At 46.4% G+C, this 21,827-nt stretch overlaps 1 protein-coding gene across 1 annotated transcript in view; it reads left to right on the forward strand.

Annotated features, from left to right (window-relative positions):
* Positions 1 to 364: 364 nt before the first annotated feature.
* The window catches only part of marc1 (mitochondrial amidoxime reducing component 1), a 58,968-nt gene continuing 37,505 nt past the window's right edge, over positions 365 to 21,827 (forward strand). The window contains exons 1-3 of the mRNA XM_067988959.1: positions 365 to 1,029; positions 8,785 to 8,958; positions 9,859 to 10,024. Coding sequence (XP_067845060.1) covers positions 755 to 1,029; positions 8,785 to 8,958; positions 9,859 to 10,024 — 615 coding nt within the window. The 5' untranslated portion in view covers positions 365 to 754. The remainder of the gene's footprint in view (positions 1,030 to 8,784; positions 8,959 to 9,858; positions 10,025 to 21,827) is intronic.

Raw genomic sequence — 21,827 nt, forward strand, 5'->3', positions numbered from 1 at the left:
GCCAGAAGTTGAGGAGCAGCCCCTTCAAATAACGGAACAGGGGCTGCAACCTCTCACACTCCATATAAACATGGGACACGCATTCATCCAGGCCGCAAAAGTTGCAGGCGGCCTGTTAGTCTGTGAAACGGCTCAGAAACCCATTTGTGGGAACTGCTACATCCTTCCGGTATGTGGCCGGCTAGTGACCTGAAAACCTCAGGATTTTCCCAATGTTTACATGCAAATGATACAATAACATTTTTGCATGACGAATGTTTGCAAGACAAGATTGCGTCATATGTTTATAAGAACTTTTCCATGAGATTTACTGAAACTTCGTTGCCCAAAGCGTTCCCGGTAACTAGTTTAAAATTTGGACCTTTGCTCTTGGGGGCATTGGATTCGGATCCCATTAAGAGGATTTTACTCCAAACAAAACCGCACAATTGTTTAATGTTTCATCTGGGTTGAGGAATGACAATAGTTCGGGTGCAAACTATAAGATCAACCTTGGGTCAGTGTAATGCATGTATCAGAAGAAAGAAAAACAAACGGCCACTGGAACTCTAATCCTTAGAAACCACCGCCCCTTTTCCTAAATAAAGCTATCGGTCGGCTTTAAAAGTCGATCCTTCTCACCGCGCTGTTGAGTTTCGCGGGACGCTCTGGAATAGCGACGTCGACCAGGCTGAGGAAGGGCTGCGAAGGCGGGAGAAGAGCTGCTCAGGGGAGCCCACTACCCTGACTTGACCTCACGCCGTTTTTGCTGGCGATGGATCGCTTTGCGGAGGCGCGGGGGCTGCTGACCCCAAAGCGCACGATGCTGGTGTTGGCTGCGGGGCTCGGAGTAGCCGGGCTGGGACTGGCGGCGGTCGGGGCCAGCCGTTTCTTGCACGCCTTCCGACGAGGCCATTCCGACCCCGAGCTGGTCAAAGTGGCCGAAGTCTCCAGACTCTTTATTTACCCCGTCAAATCATGCAAAGGGATTGCCCTGACCGAGGTGGAGGTTGTGGATTTGGGAATGAAGAAGGGCCCGCTGAGGGACAGGTATTCCAAAGACTTTATTCGGTCCTCTTTTTTTTAAAAAAAAATTGGAAGTTGAATTATTCTCCGTTTTCTGTTTTGATTCTTTCTCTTAAGAAACCGTGCTTAAAAACTCCATCGGACTCTTTTGCTGAGTTTGGCATCATGCTCATTTTCACAAAGCATGGTTGTCTGCTGTCAAAAGTTGCAACGTACTCATTTTCCTGTCTGCTGCCATAATTTAGCATCTTCAAAAAAGTGCAATAGTCGCATCTGTAACAGTGTTTTTAAAAATAATAATACTGTTGTTAGATGTTTCATAAAGATTTATTCTTCTGTTAGTATAATATTGGCTACAATATGTTTAAACACACACCCGGGGAAACATTTGAGCACAAAATACGAGTATTAATAAGATAATTTGGAAGGCTTTTGATTTGGAACAAAATACATTTTTATTTTTAGAACTTAACTAAAAACTGATTCTTTGCAATATTTCACTCATTGTGTACAGTATTTTAATTTTAGGTGTTCACAGCGATTCGTGTTACTCTTGTTGCAAGGTACCTGTGAGGTTTCACTGAAGGTGTGTTTTAATCTTCACCATCACTATTGTGCTGAACAATATCCTTTACTCCAGTTACTAATTGTAAACAATTTTACAACACCAAGTTATAGTCCAGCAATTTTATTTTAAATTCACAAGCTTTCGGAGATTTTCTCCTTCCTCAGGCAAATGTTTCAAGATCTCCTTGAAGCCTACGCATTTATACATATTGAACAATAATAAATGGTGTTTACAGACTGCCTCTGCAACTGCCCGTTGCCAAGGCAATCACCGTGTTCAGACAGAGAGGTGTTACCTGCAGAACCTCCGAATACACATTCAATAAAAAAACAAACAGGGAAAAAAAAACAGAGAAAAAAAAACACAGAGAGAGGCAGAAACATCCGGAAGGCAGAGAGAGCCAGCAAATGACCCATTATATTAAAAACAGATAACATTTGTTCGCTGGTGGGGTAACGTGTAGCGTGACATGAACCCAAGATCCCGGTTGAGGCCGTCCTCATGGGTGCGGAACTTGGCTATCAATTTCTGCTCGACGATTTTGCGTTGTCGTGTGTCTCGAAGGCCGCCTTGGAGTACGCTTACCCGAAGGTCGGTGGATGAATGTCCATGACTGCTGAAGTGTTCCCCGACTGGGAGGGAACCCTCCTGTTTGGCGATTGTTGCGCGGTGTCCGTTCATCCGTTGTCGCAGCGTCTGCATGGTCTCGCCAATGTACCATGCTCTGGGGCATCCTTTCCTGCAACGTATGAGGTAGACAACGTTGGCTGAGTCACAGGAGTATGAACCATGCACCTGGTGGGTGGTGTCATCTCGTGTGATGGTGGTATCTGTGTCGATGATCTGGCATGTCTTGCAGAGGTTACCGTGGCAGGGTTGTGTGGCGTCGTGGACGCTGTTCTCTTGAAAGCTAGACGTCTCGGCACTATACACCAGTATCCCCCACGATGACGGCATCGCTGCGACAGCATCAATACTCAACACCAACAACAGCCAATCTCCGGAAGCCATCCTACAACTCATCCGCTTCATCCTGGATCACAATGTCTTCACCTTCGATAACCAGTTCTTTACCCAAACACACGGAACAGCCATGGGGACCAAATTCGCACCCCAATACGCCAACATTTTCATGCACAAGTTCGAGCAGGACTTCTTCACTGCACAAGACCTCCAACCAACACTATACACCAGATACATCGACGACATTTTCTTTCTATGGACCCACGGCAAGGAATCACTAAAGAGACTACACGATAACATCAACAAGTTCCATCCCACCATCAAGCTCACCATGGACTACTCCTCAGAATCAGTTTCTTTCTTGGACACACGAATCTCCATCAAAGACGGGCACCTCAGCACCTCACTCTACCGCAAGCCCACGGACAACCTCACGATGCTCCACTTTTCCAGCTTCCACCCTAACCACGTCAAAGAGGCCATCCCCTATGGACAGGCCCTGCGAATACACAGGGTCTGCTCAGACGAGGAGGAACGCGATGGACACCTACAGACGCTGAAAGACGCCCTAGTAAGAACGGGATATGACGCTCGACTCATCGATCGACAGTTCCGACGGGCCACAGCAAAAAATCGCATAGACCTCCTCAGGAGACTAACACGGGACGCAACCAACAGAGTACCCTTTGTCGTCCAGTACTTCCCCGGAGCGGAGAAACTACGCCATGTTCTCCGCAGCCTTCAACATGTCATCAATGAGGACAAACACCTCGCTATGGCCATCCCCACACCTCCACTACTCGCCTTTAAACAGCCACCCAACCTCAAACAGACCATCGTTCGCAGCAAACTACCTAGCTTTCAAGAGAACAGCGTCCACGACGCCACACAACCCTGCCACGGTAACCTCTGCAAGACATGCCAGATCATCGACACAGATACCACCATCACACGAGATGACACCACCCACCAGGTGCATGGTTCATACTCCTGTGACTCAGCCAACGTTGTCTACCTCATACGTTGCAGGAAAGGATGCCCCAGAGCATGGTACATTGGCGAGACCATGCAGACGCTGCGACAACGGATGAACGGACACCGCGCAACAATCGCCAAACAGGAGGGTTCCCTCCCAGTCGGGGAACACTTCAGCAGTCATGGACATTCATCCACCGACCTTCGGGTAAGCGTACTCCAAGGCGGCCTTCGAGACACACGACAACGCAAAATCGTCGAGCAGAAATTGATAGCCAAGTTCCGCACCCATGAGGACGGCCTCAACCGGGATCTTGGGTTCATGTCACGCTACACGTTACCCCACCAGCGAACAAATGTTATCTGTTTTTAATATAATGGGTCATTTGCTGGCTCTCTCTGCCTTCCGGATGTTTCTGCCTCTCTCTGTGTTTTTTTTTCTCTGTTTTTTTTTCCCTGTTTGTTTTTTTATTGAATGTGTATTCGGAGGTTCTGCAGGTAACACCTCTCTGTCTGAACACGGTGATTGCCTTGGCAACGGGCAGTTGCAGAGGCAGTCTGTAAACACCATTTATTATTGTTCAATATGTATAAATGCGTAGGCTTCAAGGAGATCTTGAAACATTTGCCTGAGGAAGGAGAAAATCTCCGAAAGCTTGTGAATTTAAAATAAAATTGCTGGACTATAACTTGGTGTTGTAAAATTGTTTACAATTGTCAACCCCAGTCCATCACCGGCATCTCCACATCCAGTTACTAAGGCTAGAGACTGAAAACGCCCTACATTAGAACATACCAAGATCAAAGAGGCTTTTGAAGGAAGGGAGAGAGTAGCAACTTGAAGTCGTTTTTCAAAGGAGTTCTAAAGAGCAGAGGTGTAGTGACTGAAGGATCTGTGATCTACATTGTGGGGTTGAGCGAGCAATGGACAAGCTGTAATCTAGGGGCAGTGGAGTAGAGGGTGTTGTTTGGGACATACAGCTGGATAACATTGCTCAGATAGGTGCAGTGGAGGGATTAGAAAATGAGGACAGGTACTTTGACAGTGGTGGACAGAGTGAAGTTGGACAAGAATAGGGACAATGGATGTCCAAACTTTGTGTGAGTTCAGGATTAACTAAAGGCTGTGAAGGTTGGAGGAGGGGGAGCTAGTAAGGAGGGCATTTTAAGAAATCAAACCTTGAGGTGATGAAGGCATGGATTAAGAGGTTTGGCAAGGGGCGGCAAGAGGTAGAGGCACAAATAGGCAAGGTTCCAGAGGTGGAAAGGTTGACTAGATGTAGGGTAAAAAGTTCAGCTTGGGAAGGAGCAGAAAGCAAGATTGCCAAGGTCCAGCTTAAGGTGGCAGCTGGACTGGTTAACGGAACTGGAGCTGGAGGTATGCAGATGGTATCAGAAATCGAAGAATAGTGTACGTCTTTCTATTAGTGAGCTGAAGAAATTTTTGAATCATCTATGGCGTAATGCTGGACAGATTGTTGCACAGAACATCTACAACCTTAGAGTCAATGGTAGCAGTGACACAGAGGTGGGTATCATCGCCATATATGTGAAAGCTGATCCTGTGCTTGTGATTCTGTTGCTTGGGAGTAGCAAATAGATAGTAAACAAAGAGGGGACTGAAGATGGAGCCTTGAGGTGCATCTCAGATTACCATGTAGGTATGGGGAACCATGCAGTTGTTTGAGGAGATGTAAATTGGCTGCTTTGAGACAGATAGGAATGGAGGCAGGCGAGAGAATAGTTTTGTGAAGGTGGACCATGGAGGTGGAGGAGATGGTTAATGGTGTTGAAAGCAGTGGAGATGTTGAGGAGGGACAATAAGCCAAGATTACAGTCTTGGGTGTCTTTAGTGACAGTTCTGTACCTTTTAAAAACAGAGGAGTGTAATTGGAAAAAGACATGTTCAGATTACTGTATTCACATAAGGTGAAAGAAAAATAATTAAAAAAATTCAAGTCACTTTCTATCCCTTTAGTGTCTGCATGCACAGCAATCAGGGTCTGGGTAATATGTTTTTCTCTCTTTCTTTCTCTCTCTCTCTCTATCTTTCTCTCTCTCTCTCTCTTTTGTCCTGTGCACTGTGATGCTGAAACAAACCCTAATGTTATAATTTGAAAAATGACTCATATGTCAGGAGTAGAATATTAAATAGTTTTAAACACTTCAATTCTGCTCATCCTATTTTCCCTTTATTCTCCCTATTTGCCCTCCTTTTCAATTCTCTATATTTTGTTTTTTTTACTGTAATTTTTATTTCTTGTCTACCTAATCTTACAATCAATTTTTCTCTAAAAACGAATCTTGAAACACTCTACTCACCTGGTCTCTTGCTTTTCCTGTTCCCACTGTCCAATTTGGATATGGGAGCAAATTGCAAAATCATGGGTTCGATTTTGTTCGTGTTGAATGAGCTGATCTGAGCCAAGGTGAGAGAAAGGGAGCTATAATTCTACTGAGTGCTCCTAGGGAAAAGTCAGCCAGGGTTCCTGTTTCTGATTGCTGTCCAGTAATCCCTGTTGGAAAGTGTGCTTGTGTGAATATAGGGAGTCAGACTGGATCAGGCTGGACTGTTTGACAACACATATGAGTAACATGTCAACAGTCACTCTGTCAGTTTATGCATGACAAATAACTACCTGGCCAGGCATTTAAGTACAATTGGTGCCTGTGGAATTCAACATGAGTCAAAAGCCTTCACTAGAGGAGGAAAGGAGAAAAGTGGAAAAAATTAACAAAAGAATGTCAAAACAGGAAGAGTTGTGGATCGAACAGTATACTTGTCAGTGGTGTACTGTGCAAGAGTGTGCTAGGATACATAAACAACAAAAACAACTTGCATTTATATAGCATAGTAAAACGTTCCAAGGCGCTTCACAGGAGCGTTATCTAACAAAATTTGACAAAAATAAATTTACTCTTGGCCTGTTAAGTGTTAATATATCAAAATAAAATTGATATAATAAGTTTTTGCAGGTGCTGCCTATTAATGAATATAATATTGATTTAAATAAGAATCAATATATACATCGTAATGTTGCCTTTACGTAGTAATGTGTAACAATATAATTGACTGGGTTTGCATTGTTCTGTGGGAACTTTAGGACTGACATCTGTTGTTTAAGATGGCTGGCTGCAAGTGAGTTCCTGCAGCAGTTTAACCAGATTCCTAACTCTATAAACATGCTAATATAGTTTGCATAACATAACTTTCCCTACATTACAGCAATGACTACACTTTAAAAAGTACTTTATTGGCTGTAAAGTGATTTGGGATGTCCTGAGGCAATGAAATGCACTATATAAATGCAAGTCCTTTCCCGTTCCTTTATAAATGGCCCAGACGTCACATGATGCATGCTTCTTATCTCACTTTGGTGGAAAATAGAATGTAAACAATAAAGGTGTAATAGCAAAACTACTTTAGCTGAGTCACTGACAGTTTAAATGTAAACCTCCCAAGATAACTGCCTCAGCATAACTGTCCTGAAGCACTATGCATCATTGAACGCTTAAAAAAAAATATACTCAAAGTGACAGTCACCTAAAAAAACCTCAGCACCAATGCCTTTTTTAACAGTCAGCACCTATTTAACTTCCCCTATCAGTGTGGATGCTCTGAAGAATTGGGCATGTCCTGAAAATTATACCATTAATGGAATAATTTCACTGCCTCTACCTACAGATTACATTGTAAGAATTACCAGGAAAATTATGGATTTTTTTTGGGAAGGATCAACAGGGTGTGAGAAAATAGGTAAAGTAATTTGAAAATAAGATGGAAGGTAACCTAAAGACAGGTGACCTAGAGCCTCAGCTGAGCCCATATCACCTTGTCCTTCAGTTAGGGGGATATTAGAGTAGCTGATGGAAGAATTGCAACAAGCACCTTGGAAAGTGATGGAAGATGAATAGGCTTAACCTTTGAAATAGGAACATCTGAGCCAAGTAATATTGACCTAGAGGTTAACCAACATTCAGTGATCAAGTGCATCTGGGGTGTTCCTCACAGACAGATCAAGTGTAAACTTAAAAATGTCTGGATTTGCTCCATTATGAGGTAATAAGGATTTATTGGTAGATGGTGCACACAAATATAATTTTGTGTGGATAGAAAGGGTATCTAACAAGTCAGAGATCTGTGTTTAGGAACCATTTTTTTTATCTGAGCAATGTGACAGGAAACAAAATATTGTGAAGCTCCAGTTTTATCAATAACTTCAAGTATGGGTGGTTGTTAGGCAAAGAATGGCAAACAACGTTGGTATTTATTTGAGAAACAATGTTTGCATGAATGGTGGATATGACAATTTAGGCACTCAAAACTGATCTCACTGATATTTTGCTAATTTCTGTTGGGATAGAAAGGGTGAAGGTGATTGGAGAGACACAGAAAAAGGACCTATTAGAGGAAAATCAAAAGCAAAATACTGCGGATGCTGGAAATCTGAAATAAAAACAGAAAATGCTGGAAATACTGAGCAAGTCAGGCAGCATCTGTGGAGAAGGAAACAGATTTAACGTCTCAGGTCGATGACCTTTCATCAGAGTTCTGACGAAAGGTCATTGACCTGAAACATTAATACTGTTTCTTTCTCCACAGATGCTGCCTGACTTGCTGAGTATTTCCAACATTTTCTGTTTTTATGACCTATTAGAGGAGTTAAGTCCAAGAGAGTGGAGATTATGCTTGTTTAGGCATGTTCGTTGTGTGGGTGTGTGAGACTAAATTTAAGACTGGTAAAGTTGCTCCACAATATGCACTTCATGCCTGAGGGACAGTGCATGATTTGTGTTATACAATTGCTAACAATGTCAGAGGATATCCACCTTCCAGCAGTGTGATATGATAAATACCTCCACAACTGAGGTTGGCTGAATAACACTTGAGTGACAAAAGCCAAAAATTGCCACAAAAATTATTTAATCATATCTAGAGCAAGTGATTTGATATGGTCAGATCCACTCAGAAAGCAGTATTTTCACTGGCTCATGACTTCTTAAATCAAAATTGCAGTACCAGGATAAACAATTGTGCAAAATATAGAAATTTGCAGGATGTTCAACCACACTAAATCACTTGTTTTAATCATATCCCATTTAAATTGACTTAACTTGTTTTCCTGAGCCAAAGAGGAGTGGGTTTTAAACAGGTTGTACAGTAAAGAAGACAGAAATGCTCTCTTATGGCTCTTCAGACCACAAGCTGTGCTATTGTACTTCTTTAGATGAACCTAGATCTCCTAATAAGGTTCAATTTTTTTATGTTCTAGAAATTGGCTTATAGTCGACGAGAATTGGCATATGATTACCGGTAGGGTGGAGCCTACTTTGGTGCTTGTCACTATATCCAATGAGAACGGCTATCTGTGCCTTAATGCACCAGAAATGGAAGAGCTGAGGGTCCCTTTGAAACTGCCAGCGTCAAATCTTGTGAAGATGTGCAGGTAACCTATTTACAGTTTTCCATATTTCTGTGCATAAAATAGGCAGTGTTTATTGCTGCCCATATCTACAGGTGGCCAGATCAAAGCATATAGCCTGTGCCTGAAGTGCTCTGCTTCAAAGGGATCATTAAGCAGACTTATCAGTTGTGAGCTTTTAAAGGAGGAAAAACCACTTGATACAGAGGCGGACTTTGTGGTGCAATGAATTAGATTAATGTGCTGAAAACAATATTTGTCTTTCACCTCTGGCACCTAGGTAAAGGTGGCATAGGCTGGTGCTATGGCATGATTTTAAAAAATATTTTAAAATTGTAATTAATTATACTTGATTTTATGTCTCAATGGGACAAGAGTTGTAGATTAAATTTTGGATTTTCATTCCATATTCTAAAACATTAAGGATTAAGCTTAATATATGAGGAGGACATTGTCTTGTAATTTTCTGCTGCAGTGGCATCAGTGAAAATGACAGTGTTGGCATCTGTTAACAAGAAGTGCCTCACACCAATATAATTTGTAGTATGATCATAGTCTGATTATATTATCGTGCAACAAAAGATAAAATTCAGATTTCTGCCATGATCACAATTTCCAGCAGCCTTACCTAATGGGAGTACTAGGGAACTGTAATCTTACAACAGTATGGAAACCTATTGCTGGTTTACACTTCTATTGATTTTGATGGAAGAACAGAAATGAACAAGCTGTAGAACACGATTTGATTAAATCTCTTCCTCAAGAGGGTGCGAATTCCTCTGGTCACTTTTACAGTTTTGCTAGAAATACCAAACAGGAAATCTTTACAAGCAGGCTTACACGTAGGGACCAAAGGAATTCTTAACCCAAGATGGTATCCGATAAAACACATTTGTATTGATTTTAAAACTTTTTTTTTGTAAGAGTGTGGGGATGCGATATAGAAGGCAGAGATTGTGGTGATGAAGCTGCCCATTGGATCAGTACCTACTTAAAAAATAGCAAGGCTTTCCGACTGGTGTGCTATGAACCTTCAATGAAACCAAGATATCCAAAGGAGAAGGCACCACTTTTCAGGGACAAAGATAAGGTAATTTGTTACAGTACGTTGCACATATTTGACATGTATGATGAAATTGTGGTACATTTAAACTTTTTGTTCATTTTATAAGAAATAAAGGTAATTTTAATCCCTTGAATTCTCCCTGGTCTTTGAGCACATGTACTATCACCTTTCGAGAGGATAGACAGTGAACCTGCTCCCAGGCCTCTGCCTGTGCTGATCTGTGACCAGCTGCTAAAAGGTGCATGAGAGTGAACTTTCCTCTGAACATCCCTGTTTGCCACCCCGCACCCACTCCCCTAGTACTAGAGCTGAGATCAGGAGCTCACCTTATGGGCAATTGCCAGTGTTAACTGCCCCTGTGCTGCCACATGTGTTCATCTTTGGTTGTATTCAAAAAATTCTTGTTTGGCGTGAGAGATGTATCAGTATTTTGAATTGTTAAATCACACCAATTAAACTTATGTTCTTGTATAGCTTTAGGAGGGTAAATGTTTAATTATATGTTAAGTTTTCATTGTTTCATTCCTATGAAAAAAGGGAATTCAATTGTCTTGTACATTTTGTGTGTGTGTCCCTTTCAGAACTGCTGTCATCATCTCTTGCTCAAAAAATCCACTCTTGACCTGTTCATCCTCTCTACTACCACCTCATCTCTAACCTCCCCTTCCTGTCCTATGCCCTTGAATGTGGCATTGTCTGCCATCTCAGTGCTCACCTCATCCACAACACCCTCTTCAAATTCCTACAAACTGGTTTCTACCCTGCTTGACCTATTATGGTCAAATTCAGCAACGATAACTTCTGCAACAGTAGCTTCGAGCATTATCCCTTCTTGTCCTCCTCGACCTTTCCATGGCATTGATGATGCCACTCTCCTGCATCACCTCTTGTCCGTGGTCCACCTCCACCAGACCGTTTCTACCTGTCGCAACACAACCAGAGCATCTCCAGCCTGCACACAGTAACCTCATGAGTTCGCAAGGACCCTTTCCTCATCGAAATGCTGTCCATCCATGGGGAGAGCTTCCATATGTATGCTGATGACACCCAGCTCTACATCTCCACCACATCCCTTTACCCCATGAAAGTCTCAGCGTTGTCAAACTGCCTGTCTGATATTAAGTCATGGATAAGCCAGAATTTCCTCCAGCTGAACATCAGGAAGAGCAAAACCGTCAATTTAGGCCCACCAAAATCTCCACTCCCTTGCTACCGACTCTATCTCCCTTCCTGACTGTTTGCTCGGGCTAAATCAGGCTGTTCACCCTGGCTGAATTTCAAAGCTCTCTGCCCCTACCTTACAACAACTGCAGCCAAAACATTTATTTTATGCCTTTGTTATCCATAGAATTAACTTCTGTAACACTCTTTTTGCTGCCCTCTTGACCTCCACACACTTTAAAATCCAAATCATCCAAAACTCTGTCACCCACATCATGGGGCCGATTTTTGGGTGACGGAGCGGGTGCGTTGGGGGCGGGGGCTCTGAAAATCACTAAAATGCCGAGTGGGTTCAGAGCCTGGCTCCAACTCGCTGACTTCCGGGTTCCCCATTGACTTGTCCGGGTGCGGCGCGCCTCCCGGGAGTTCCACTGGCAATTAAAGACGGTGGGCTGATAATTTGCATAGTTTCTCCGATAGTTGAGGTACTTGAACTACTTGATTGACGAGACATTTTGGCAGGGGTGCGATTTTGAAGGATCCTCCCTGCTACAACAGACGTGTTTCAGCCAGCAGCCAGTGGGAGATGCTAATGCTTATTTGACAGGAAGGGAGAAAACGTCATTTATTGCAGCAGGGCACTCTGTAACTTCAGACAAAGTTTTGGCTACAAGACCTTTGTGTTTTCACTCAAAGTTCATACTTTCCACCCAAAGCTCTGCTGTGCAAACATATTTAACTACTTTGCGAACCCCCTCAAACTTACACCGTCAGGATGTGGGGGCACCATGACTGCATTCACCACTTCATCCGAGGACGAGCAACATCACCAGCCTTGCCAGGCACAGCATCCATCTCTGCCACATGAAGCTCCACAACACAGTGCTGCGCCATAGGCACCTACACAAGAGCATGGAGGGCAACAACAGAGAGAGCGACGTCGCAGGAGGCACTACCCTCGCAACAGGGCCTACAGACCGAGGTTCAGCTTCTTGGACCTCTCTGAGGAGCAGTGCATACGGAGGCGCAGAGTCAGTCGCCAGGTAGTCGCAGACATCTGCAGCCTCCTTCATGCTGAGCTGCTCCCAGCTGGGCCAAGCAGCATCTCTTTACCTGTCGCTGTCAAAGTCACCACTGCCCTCAACTTCTTCGCCTCCGGATCATTCCAGGGTTCCACCGGGGACATCGTCGGGGTCTCTCAGTCGTCTGCACACAAGTGCATAAGGAAGGTCACCTACGGCTTGTTTCGCAGGGCCAAGCACTACATCAACTTCCCCATGGACGATCTCAGCCAGACGGAGAGGGCAGTGGGATTCCACGCCGTGGCTGGCTTCCCACGGGTGTGGGGTGTAATCGATTGCACCCATACAGCAATACGAGCACCTCCACACGGGCCAGGACTGTTCATTAACAGGAAGGGCTATCATTTCGTTAACACTCAGCTCGTTTGTGACCACCTCAAGAGATTCCTTCACGTGTGCGTCAGATACCTTGGCAGCTGCCACGATTCCTTCATCCTCCGGAAGTTCAACATCCCGCCCCTCTTCCACGCACCGAACACCCGTAAGGGCTGGCTCCTCGGGGACAAGGGATATCCCCTGAACACGTGGCTTGTGACACCTCTGAGGAACCCCACCTCCGAGCAACAGCGTCGATATAATGACAGCCACATCGCTATCTGGTCTACAATGGAGCATGCTATAGGGCTGCTCAAGATGCGCTTCAGGTACCTTGATCGTTCTGGGGGAGCACTTCAATATGCCCAGACATAGTGGGACGCATTATAGCCCTGTGTTGTGCCCTGCACAACATGGCACAACAGAGAGGGGTACCGCTTGAGGAGGCCCCATCCACCTCTGCCACCTACGTGGAGGTGGAGGTGGAGGTGGTGGTGGAGGTGGTGGAGGAGGAGGAGGAGCAGGAGCAACCCATGGACAGAACATCGGCTCACCTGGCTGCTCGTGAGGCCAGGGAGTCACTGATACGTGAATGGTTCTCCTAACATCAGACAGTGTGAAGAGTCCTGTCCTCACGACCTGGATAGAGCAGCGGCCATCCCTGCACAAAACAGTCCTGCTACTACACATACGCCTACCGTAGAGTGACCCAATGGGTGGCATCAAGTGTGGGTGTTCATGGTGAACCTCATGAAAGGGCCTTATTACAGAAGCCAGTCAAGCATGGCCAAGACGTGGCAGTAATGGTGACAATAATAATATTTAATGTGAGTTTAACAAAAAGCAAACATAAATGAAAAACACGACCAACTGTCAAACACCCTTGTGCATCCCCTTTGTGCTTACAAAACCTTCGGCTTTCGCTTCTGACTACTTCTACGTGGTTCATGCCCTGACTGATTAGATGCTTTGGGCCTACGCCCTCTGGGTTTTGGTGCCTGTGAGGGCCCCTCCACAGACTGCTCCACCTGCACCTGTGTAGGGACAGACTTGGCCACCTGGAGAGGAGGCAGCATTGCGGGTACTGGTTGAGAAGGGGCAATGAGTGAGACGTGGGGGTGCTTTGAGTGGCATCCCCCTTTCCATGTCCCCTTTCGCCACCATCCCTTCCCTGCGCCAGGCCCACACCACTCCTACCACTCTGCTGGACAACAGTTTGGGGGACATGTGTGAAGACTTGTTTTTTTTTATTCGTTCACGGGATGTGGGCGTCGCTGGCGAGGCCAGCATTTATTGCCCATCCCTAATTGCCCTCGAGAAGGTGGTGGTGAGCCGCCTTCTTGAACCTCTGCAGTCCGTGTGGTGACGGTTCTCCCACAGTGCTGTTAGGAAGGGAGTTCCAGGATTTTGACCCCAGCGACAATGAAGGAACAGCGATATATTTCCAAGTTGGGATGGTGTGTGACTTGGAGGGGAACGTGCAGGTGGTGTTGTTCCCATGTGCCTGCTGCTCTTGTCCTTCTAGGTGGTAGAGGTCACGGGTTTGGGAGGTGCTGTCGAAGAAGCCTTGGCGAGTTGCTGCAGTGCATCCTGTGGATGGTGCACACTGCAGCCACAGTGCGCCGGTGGTGAAGGGAGTGAATGTTTAGGGTGGTGGATGGGGTTCCAATCAAGCGGGCTGCTTTATCTTGGATGGTGTCGAGCTTCTTGAGTGTTGTTGGAGCTGCACTCATCCAGGCAAGTGGAGAGTATTCCATCACATTCCTGACTTGTGTCTTGTAGATTGTGGAAAGGCTTTGTGAAATCAGGAGGTGAGTCACTCGCCGCAGAATACCCAGCCTCTGACCTGCTCTCGTAGCCACAGTATTTATATGGCTGGTCCAGTTAAGTTTCTGGTCAATGGTGACCCCCAGGATGTTGATGGTGGGGGATTCGGCGATGGTAATGCCGTTGAATGTCAAGGGGAGGTGGTTAGACTCTCTCTTGTTGGAGATGGTCATTGCCTGGCATTTATCTGGCGCGAATGTTACTTGCCACTTATGAGCCCAAGCCTGGATGTTGTCCAGGTCTTGCTGTATGCGGGCTCGGACTGCTTCATTATTTGAGGGGTTGCGAATGGAACTGAACACTGTGCAGTCATCAGCGAACATCCCCATTTCTGACCTTACGATGGAGGGAAGGTCATTGATGAAGCAGCTGAAGATGGTTGGGCCTAGGACACTGCCCTGAAGAACTCCTGCAGCAATGTCTTGGGGCTGAGATGATTGGCCTCCAACAACCACTACCATCTTCCTTTGTGCTAGGTATGACTCCAGCCACTGGAGAGTTTTCCCCCTGATTCCCATTGACTTCAATTTTACTCAGGCTCCTTGGTGCCACACTCTGTCAAATGCTGCCTTGATGTCAAGGGCAGTCACTCACCTCACCTCTGGAATTCAGCTCTTTTGTCCATGTTTGGACCAAGGCTGTAATGAGGTCTGGAGCCGAGTGGTCCTGGTGGAACCCAAACTGAGCATCGGTGAGCAGGTTATTGGTGAGTAAGTGCCGCTTGATAGCACTGTCGACGACACCTTCCATCACTTTGCTGATGATTGAGAGTAGACTGATGGGGCGGTAATTGGCCGGATTGGATTTGTCCTGCTTTTTGTGGACAGGACATACCTGGGCAATTTTCCACATTGTCGGGTAGATGCCAATTTTGTAGCTGTACTGGAACAGCTTGGCTAGAGGCGCAGCTAGTTCTGGAGCACAAGTCTTCAGCACTACAGCTGGGATGTTGTCGGGGCCCATAGCCTTTGCTGTATCCAGTGCACTCAGCCGTTTCTTGATATCACGTGGAGTGAATCGAATTGGCCGAAGACTGGCTTCCGTGATGGTGGGGATATCGGGAGGAGGCTGAGATGGATCATCCACTCGGCACTTCTGGCTGACGATGGTTGCAAACGCTTCAGCCTTGTCTTTTGCACTCACGTGCTGGACTCCGCCATCATTGAGGATGGGGATGTTTGCAGAGCCTCCTCCTCCCGTTAGTTGTTTAATTGTCCACCACCATTCACGACTGGATGTGGCAGGACTGCAGAGCTTTGATCTGATCGGTTGGTTGTGGAATCGCTTAGCTCTGTCTATAGCCTGTTGCTTCCGTTGTTTCGCGTGCATGTAGTCCTGAGTTGTAGCTTCACCAGGTTGGCACCTCATTTTTAGGTATGCCTGGTGCTGCTCCTGGCATGCTCTTCTACACTCCTCATTGAACCAGGGTTGATCCCCTGGCTTGTTGGTAATGGTAGAGTGAGGAATATGCCGGGCCATGAGGTTACAGATTGTGGTGGAATACAATTCTGCTGCTGCTGATGGCCCACAGTGCCTCATGGATGCCCAGTTTTGAGCTGCTAGATCTGTTCTGAATCTATCCCATTTAGCACGGTGGTAGTGCCACACAACACATTGGATGGTGTCCTCAGTGCGAAGACAGGACTTCATCTCCACAAGGACTGTGCGGTGGTCACTCCTACCAATACTGTCATGGATAGATGCATTTGCGACAGGTAGATTGGTGAGGACGAGGTCAAGTAAGTTTTTCCCTCGTGTTGGTTCGCTCACCACCTGCCGCAGGCCCAGTCTGGCAGCTATGTCCTTCAGGACTCGGCCAGCTCGGTCAGTAGTGGTGCTACCGAGCCACTCTTGGTGATGGACATTGAAGTCCCCCACCCAGAGTACATTTTGTGCCCTTGCTACCCTCAGTGCTTCCTCCAAGTGGTGCTCAACATGGAGGACGATTGATTCATCAGCTGAGGGAGGACGGTAGGTGGTAATCAGCAGGAGGTTTCCTTGCCCATGTTTGACCTGATGCCATGAGATTTCATGGGGTCCAGAGTCAATGTTGAGGACTCCCAGGGCCACTCCCTCCTGACTGTATATCACTGTACCGCCACCTCTGGTGGGTCTGTCTTGCCGGTGGGACAGGACATACCCAGGGATGGTGATGGAAGAGTCTGGGACATTGGCTGAAAGATATGATTCTGTAAGTATGGCTATGTCAGGCTGTTGCTTGACTAGTCTGTGGGACAGCTCTCCCAATTTTGGCACAAGTCCCCAGATGTTAGTTAGGAAGACCTTGCAGGGTCGACTGGGCTTGGTGTTTTGCCGTTGTCGTGTCCAGTGCCTAGTGGTCCGATGCCGGGTGGTCCGTCCGGTTTTATTCTTCTTATGACTTTTCGTAGCGAGATTTTACAACTGAGTGGCTTGCTAGGCCATTTCAGAGGGCAATTAAGAATCAACCACATTGCTGTGGGTCTGGAGTCACATATAGGCCAGACCGGGTAAGGACGGCCGGTTTCTTTCCCTAAAGGACATTACGTCGCTGAAGGCCGTTTAAGAGAACAGAAGGCAATATTGTAAGGTCAGTGCTAGTGTATCTGCCTGCCTGTTTAAGGCGGCAGAATGTTGTTCACCCTGAGTCCGAACGGCCGTTGTCAGGGCCTGAATAGACTCCTTTGTGAGCCACGCTTGAAGCTCCATGGAGGCTAGCCTTCCCTCCAACGCAGACATTCCCGCACTTACCCGCGACACTATCTCAGACATGCCCTCATGTCCCTGTGACAGTATCTGAGATTCCCTCGCGTACCTGTGCCACCATTCCACTCGTGCAGGAGTTGGACTCCTCCATCCTCTGCAGAATTGTGGAGAGTGTGCGTGGCACCTGTTCCAGCACCTTGCAAATGTGCTGCTGCCCCTCGATCATTCTCCTTTTAAAAGATGGCTCCCAGGGTTCAGCATCTGTGTCCAGCTGAGCAGAGCCTGGAGAGGAGTGCTCCCACCGACCCGGACTCTCCACAGCTGCCCCTGCCACCAGTGTCTGCTCGTGCTCACTTGTGTGGTAACTCACCATGTGCGACCCCAACTAACTGTGGACTGGGACTCACCGAGGTGCGTGTATCTGCGCTGGTGGATGGCTCGCTCAGATGTGACGGTGCACCCTCAGAGGCCAGCAGGTCCTCTGAGGAATCGCCCTCTGCTGTCACAGTGGTCGCTGAAGGCCGTTTAAGAGAACAGAAGGCAATATTAAGCATGGTCTCTGATGTGTCATGTTGTAATGAGCGTACTGAGGTGCTGAAGATGGCAAGGCATGTTAACGTCAATTCATATTGTGTGTACTGAATGTTAAAGTTCTGTCACCAGACGTTTGTCGGGTGCCAGTCTCTGCATCCCCAGTGCTTTCAGTTTCATGGATGGTTGGTTAACATTGAAAATGAGTTGAGTCCCAATGCAGTTAAGAATGTGCCTGAGTTTCTTAGTTACTACCATACCAGGATGCAGTCAGCTGTTCCTCACAGTCTGGTGATCTGGTACGACAGCGTGCTGGAGACTGGAGATCAGAAATGGCAGAATGAACTGAACAAGCACAACAAAGTTTTCTTTTGCTCCTGTGATGGTGTTTTCATAAACAGGCACTCGAGGATGTGGCTCAGCTCCAGCGCCTCCTGCTCCGTGTCTGTGAGGACGACTATCTGTTGCGGCCCCCCTCTGGTCCTCGCCCTCTCCTGTGCATTCTGGGCTTTCTTCTTCTATTAGGGGAGAAAGTACAGATGCGTGAGTGAGTGATGGTGACGTGGCCAACCAATGAATGCATTGGTTTGGGTGCGGCTGACCGTGAAAGAGATGCATCAGAGGGTGATAATGAGACAGAGCCATGACATTGTATGAGAATTGGGTTGAGTGGTAGTGGTGGGGTGAGTAATGGGGAGGTGAGGAAGTGCAGATAAGTTAAGGATGAGCTTTCAGTGGATGTGAAGAGTGATGTGATAGAACATAAGAAATAGGAGCAGGAGTAGGCCAATCGGCCCTTCGAGCCTGCTCCGCCATTTAATAAGATCATGGCTGATCTGATCCTAACCTCAAATCTGAATTCATGTCCAATTTCCTGCCCGCTCCCCGTAACCCCTAATTCCCTTTACCTCTCGGAAACTGTCTATTTCTGTTTTAAATTTATTCAATGATGTAGCTTCCACAGCTTCCTGGGGCAGCAAATTCCACAGACCTACTACCCTCTGAGTGAAGAAGTTTCCCCTCATCTCAGTTTTGAAGGAACAGCCCCTAATTCTAAGATTATGCCCCCAGTTCTAGTTTCACCCATCTTTGGGAACATCCTTACCGCATCCACCCGATCAAGCCCCTTCACAATCTTATATGTTTCAATAAGATCGCCTCTCATTCTTCTGAACTCCAATGAGTAGAGTCCCAATCTACTCAACCTCTCCTCATATGTCCGCCCCCTCATCCCCGGGATTAACCGAGTGAACCTTCTTTGTACTGCCTCGAGAGCAAGTATGTCTTTTCTTAAGTATGGACACCAAAACTGTATGCAGGTGCGGTCTCACCAATACCTTATATAACTGCAGCAATACCTCCCTGTTTTTATATTCTATCCCCCTAGCAATAAACGCCAACATTCCGTTGGCCTTCTTGATCACCTGTTGCACCTGCATACTAACTTTTTGATTTTCTTGCACTAGGACCCCCAGATCCCTTTGTACTGCAGTACTTTCCAGTCTCTTGCCATCAAGATAATAACTTGCTCTCTGATTTTTCCTGCCAAAGTGCATAACCTCACATTTTCCAATATTGTATTGCATCTGCCAAATCTCCGCCCACTCACCCAGCCTGTCTATATCCCCTTGTTGGTTTTTTATGTCCTCCTCACTCTCTACTTTCCCTCCCATCTTTGTATCATCTGCAAACTTTGATATGTTACACTCTGTCCCCTCCTCCAAATCGTTAATATAGATTGTAAAGAGTTGGGGACCCAGCACCGACCCCTGCGGAACACCACTGGCTACTGGTTGCCAGTCCGAGAATGAACCATAGAATAGAGTAGTGTTGGCAGTACAGAATGAGTTGGGGGGTGGGAGCGGCGATGTGGAAATGGAATGTAGAAGAATGAGTAAGTGTACTCACTTTGGCTGACCTAGTTAGGTCACTGAAGCGCTTCCAGCACTGGATCCAGGTGCGGGAGATGCCGCTGCTGGTGACCTCCTCTGCCACCTGGAGCCAGGCCTTCTTGGTGGCAGAGGCAGGCCACTACCTCTCGTCCGCCGGGTAGAAGACATCCCTCCTCCTTCTCACCCCATCCAGTAGCACCTGGAGTGAGGCATCACTAAATCTAGGAGCAGTCTTTCCCCTGTGCTGCTCCATTGTGCTGTGTGGGTGTTTGCTCCAGGAGCAGTCATTGGAGGACTGCCGCTTTAAGTAGAGCTCCTCCAGCTGACAGTCTGTGATGCGGGTGCACAGTCCGCCCGCTGCGCAGCTTTCGGACGGCGAACCCGGAAGCCACTTTATGTGGCTCAATTGACCCGCGATCGCGTGGGGAACGGACAGATTTTATTAGGCGGGTTACCCACACGCCCAATCGCCACACCCCCCCCCCGCTGCCATCCCGCCTCCCCGCTAATATTGGGGCCCATGTCTCCCACTGAGCCCTGCTTCCCATTCACTTTCATTCTGGTTAACCTACACTGGCTCCTCATCCCCCAACAGATTGAATTTAAAATTCTCATTTATATATGGCTCCATGGCCCTGTCCCATGTTAACTCTTCTTCCATGCCCTCTGGTCCTCCGACTCTGACTTTCTTTGCATCCCGGCCCTGCTCCACCTTTGGTGATAGACCCTTGAGCTGTTTCTGTCCTACTCTCTGAAACTTCTTGCCTAAATTCCTGCACCGCTCTACTTTCATTTGCTCCCAGTCCTGCAGGTACTGTACATAGCACTGACACCTTCTGCCAGATGTACTGCTTTGCTGCCCTCTGGGGAGGGTGCTTTGGAGTGCCAAACAGGATAATCCTGTTCAAACTACCTTGTGCAGCAGCATTCCCACATTACCATCTGTCAGAGGAGGATTCAGATGCTGCACTTCTGCATCACTGATTCCTCCATTTCCTGCATCTGCATTTTTGTTGCCACCCACTTTTTTTTCCGCTTTACTCAGTAGAGACTTTTCCTAGCTTATAACTTTTTGCCCTCCTGATGTGGTTGCATTCCCTTTAAATTGGAGCTGTAGCCTTTAAGGGCGGCTTGCTCCAGTGATTTCCCCCCTGCCCCATCCTCACATGATCATATTCCCAAGGCACCAAAAGTGCAGAGAGCGGGTTTGTTATATACGTGAGCTGGGCTTACATCATCCCGCGAATCCACCTCCTCATACTGTGTTGGTGTGTGTAGCTGCCCATGGATACAATCCTGGTGCTGCTTATGCTGGAATCATACTATCAAACCTTAAATGTGAAACCTATTAATTTTGGAAAGGGACTAGCAATCAAATCTGCTAAAAATTGTAAATCCTACTTGACAATATAAAGAAGGCAGATTAATTTCTAGATTTCCTAAGGATCTAGGAAGCCAACCTGAAGATATAGCTTTAGATGAAGGACACCGAGAGACTTGCGGAGTCTGCTCACTATAAATGTAGAGGCGGGGCTTGAGCATTTATAGTCAATGGGTGGAAAATCTAATTTGGACTGAAAGATTAAATTCAGGGCTGTGATAAGACATGGCTCCCAACCTCCTGTTATCAGTTCTCCCAGCACTCACCTGGATGGTGCTGCTGTTCTAATCGCTGTAAACTTTGTGTTGTGTGCATACACAGTGTGCTGGCCCATGTGCAGGTACCTGTCCTTCTTTACTAATTTTGGGATAAATTTTCATCTTTAGCACCCCGGCACATATCTTTGCATACTCGGAAAGCAAATTAGGAACTTACCTACGTAAAACGCTGTGGCGGGAGTATTAAAGCTGAAAATGTACCCTTTTATTTCAAGTTTCAATTTTCAGAGGTGACAGCTCAGTTTAACATGGGAAAACCACTGTGAGGGATGGCAGGAGTCGCTGTGGTAGTGGTAGCAATTTTGTTTTCTGCTTTTTGTGAAATGATTGTGCAGGGAGGTTTCGTGATCCCAGTGGGTGCTGCAATTATTGAGTTATCCCTGTTTTTTTTTTACAGAGTTACATGGAAATTACAACTCAGAAATAGGCCATTCCATATTAGTGTTTATCCTCCACAAAAGTAGCAGTCCGAATACCATGTGTTCCCATATCCTTCTATCCCTCTTTCCTTCAATCACCTATTTAACCTATTCTTAACTCTATCCTGTTAAAATCTATCCTGTTAGCATTAAAATCTGATCCCTGCCCTGGGTCTGAGCATCAACAGGATAGTTCTAAAATATAGATGCTCCTCAATATACAAAAGCACTCCTTGTAATATACATATGTTTGACA

Source organism: Heptranchias perlo, chromosome 8 (assembly GCF_035084215.1).
Source record: "Heptranchias perlo isolate sHepPer1 chromosome 8, sHepPer1.hap1, whole genome shotgun sequence".
Classification (NCBI taxonomy): Eukaryota; Metazoa; Chordata; class Chondrichthyes; order Hexanchiformes; family Hexanchidae; genus Heptranchias; species Heptranchias perlo.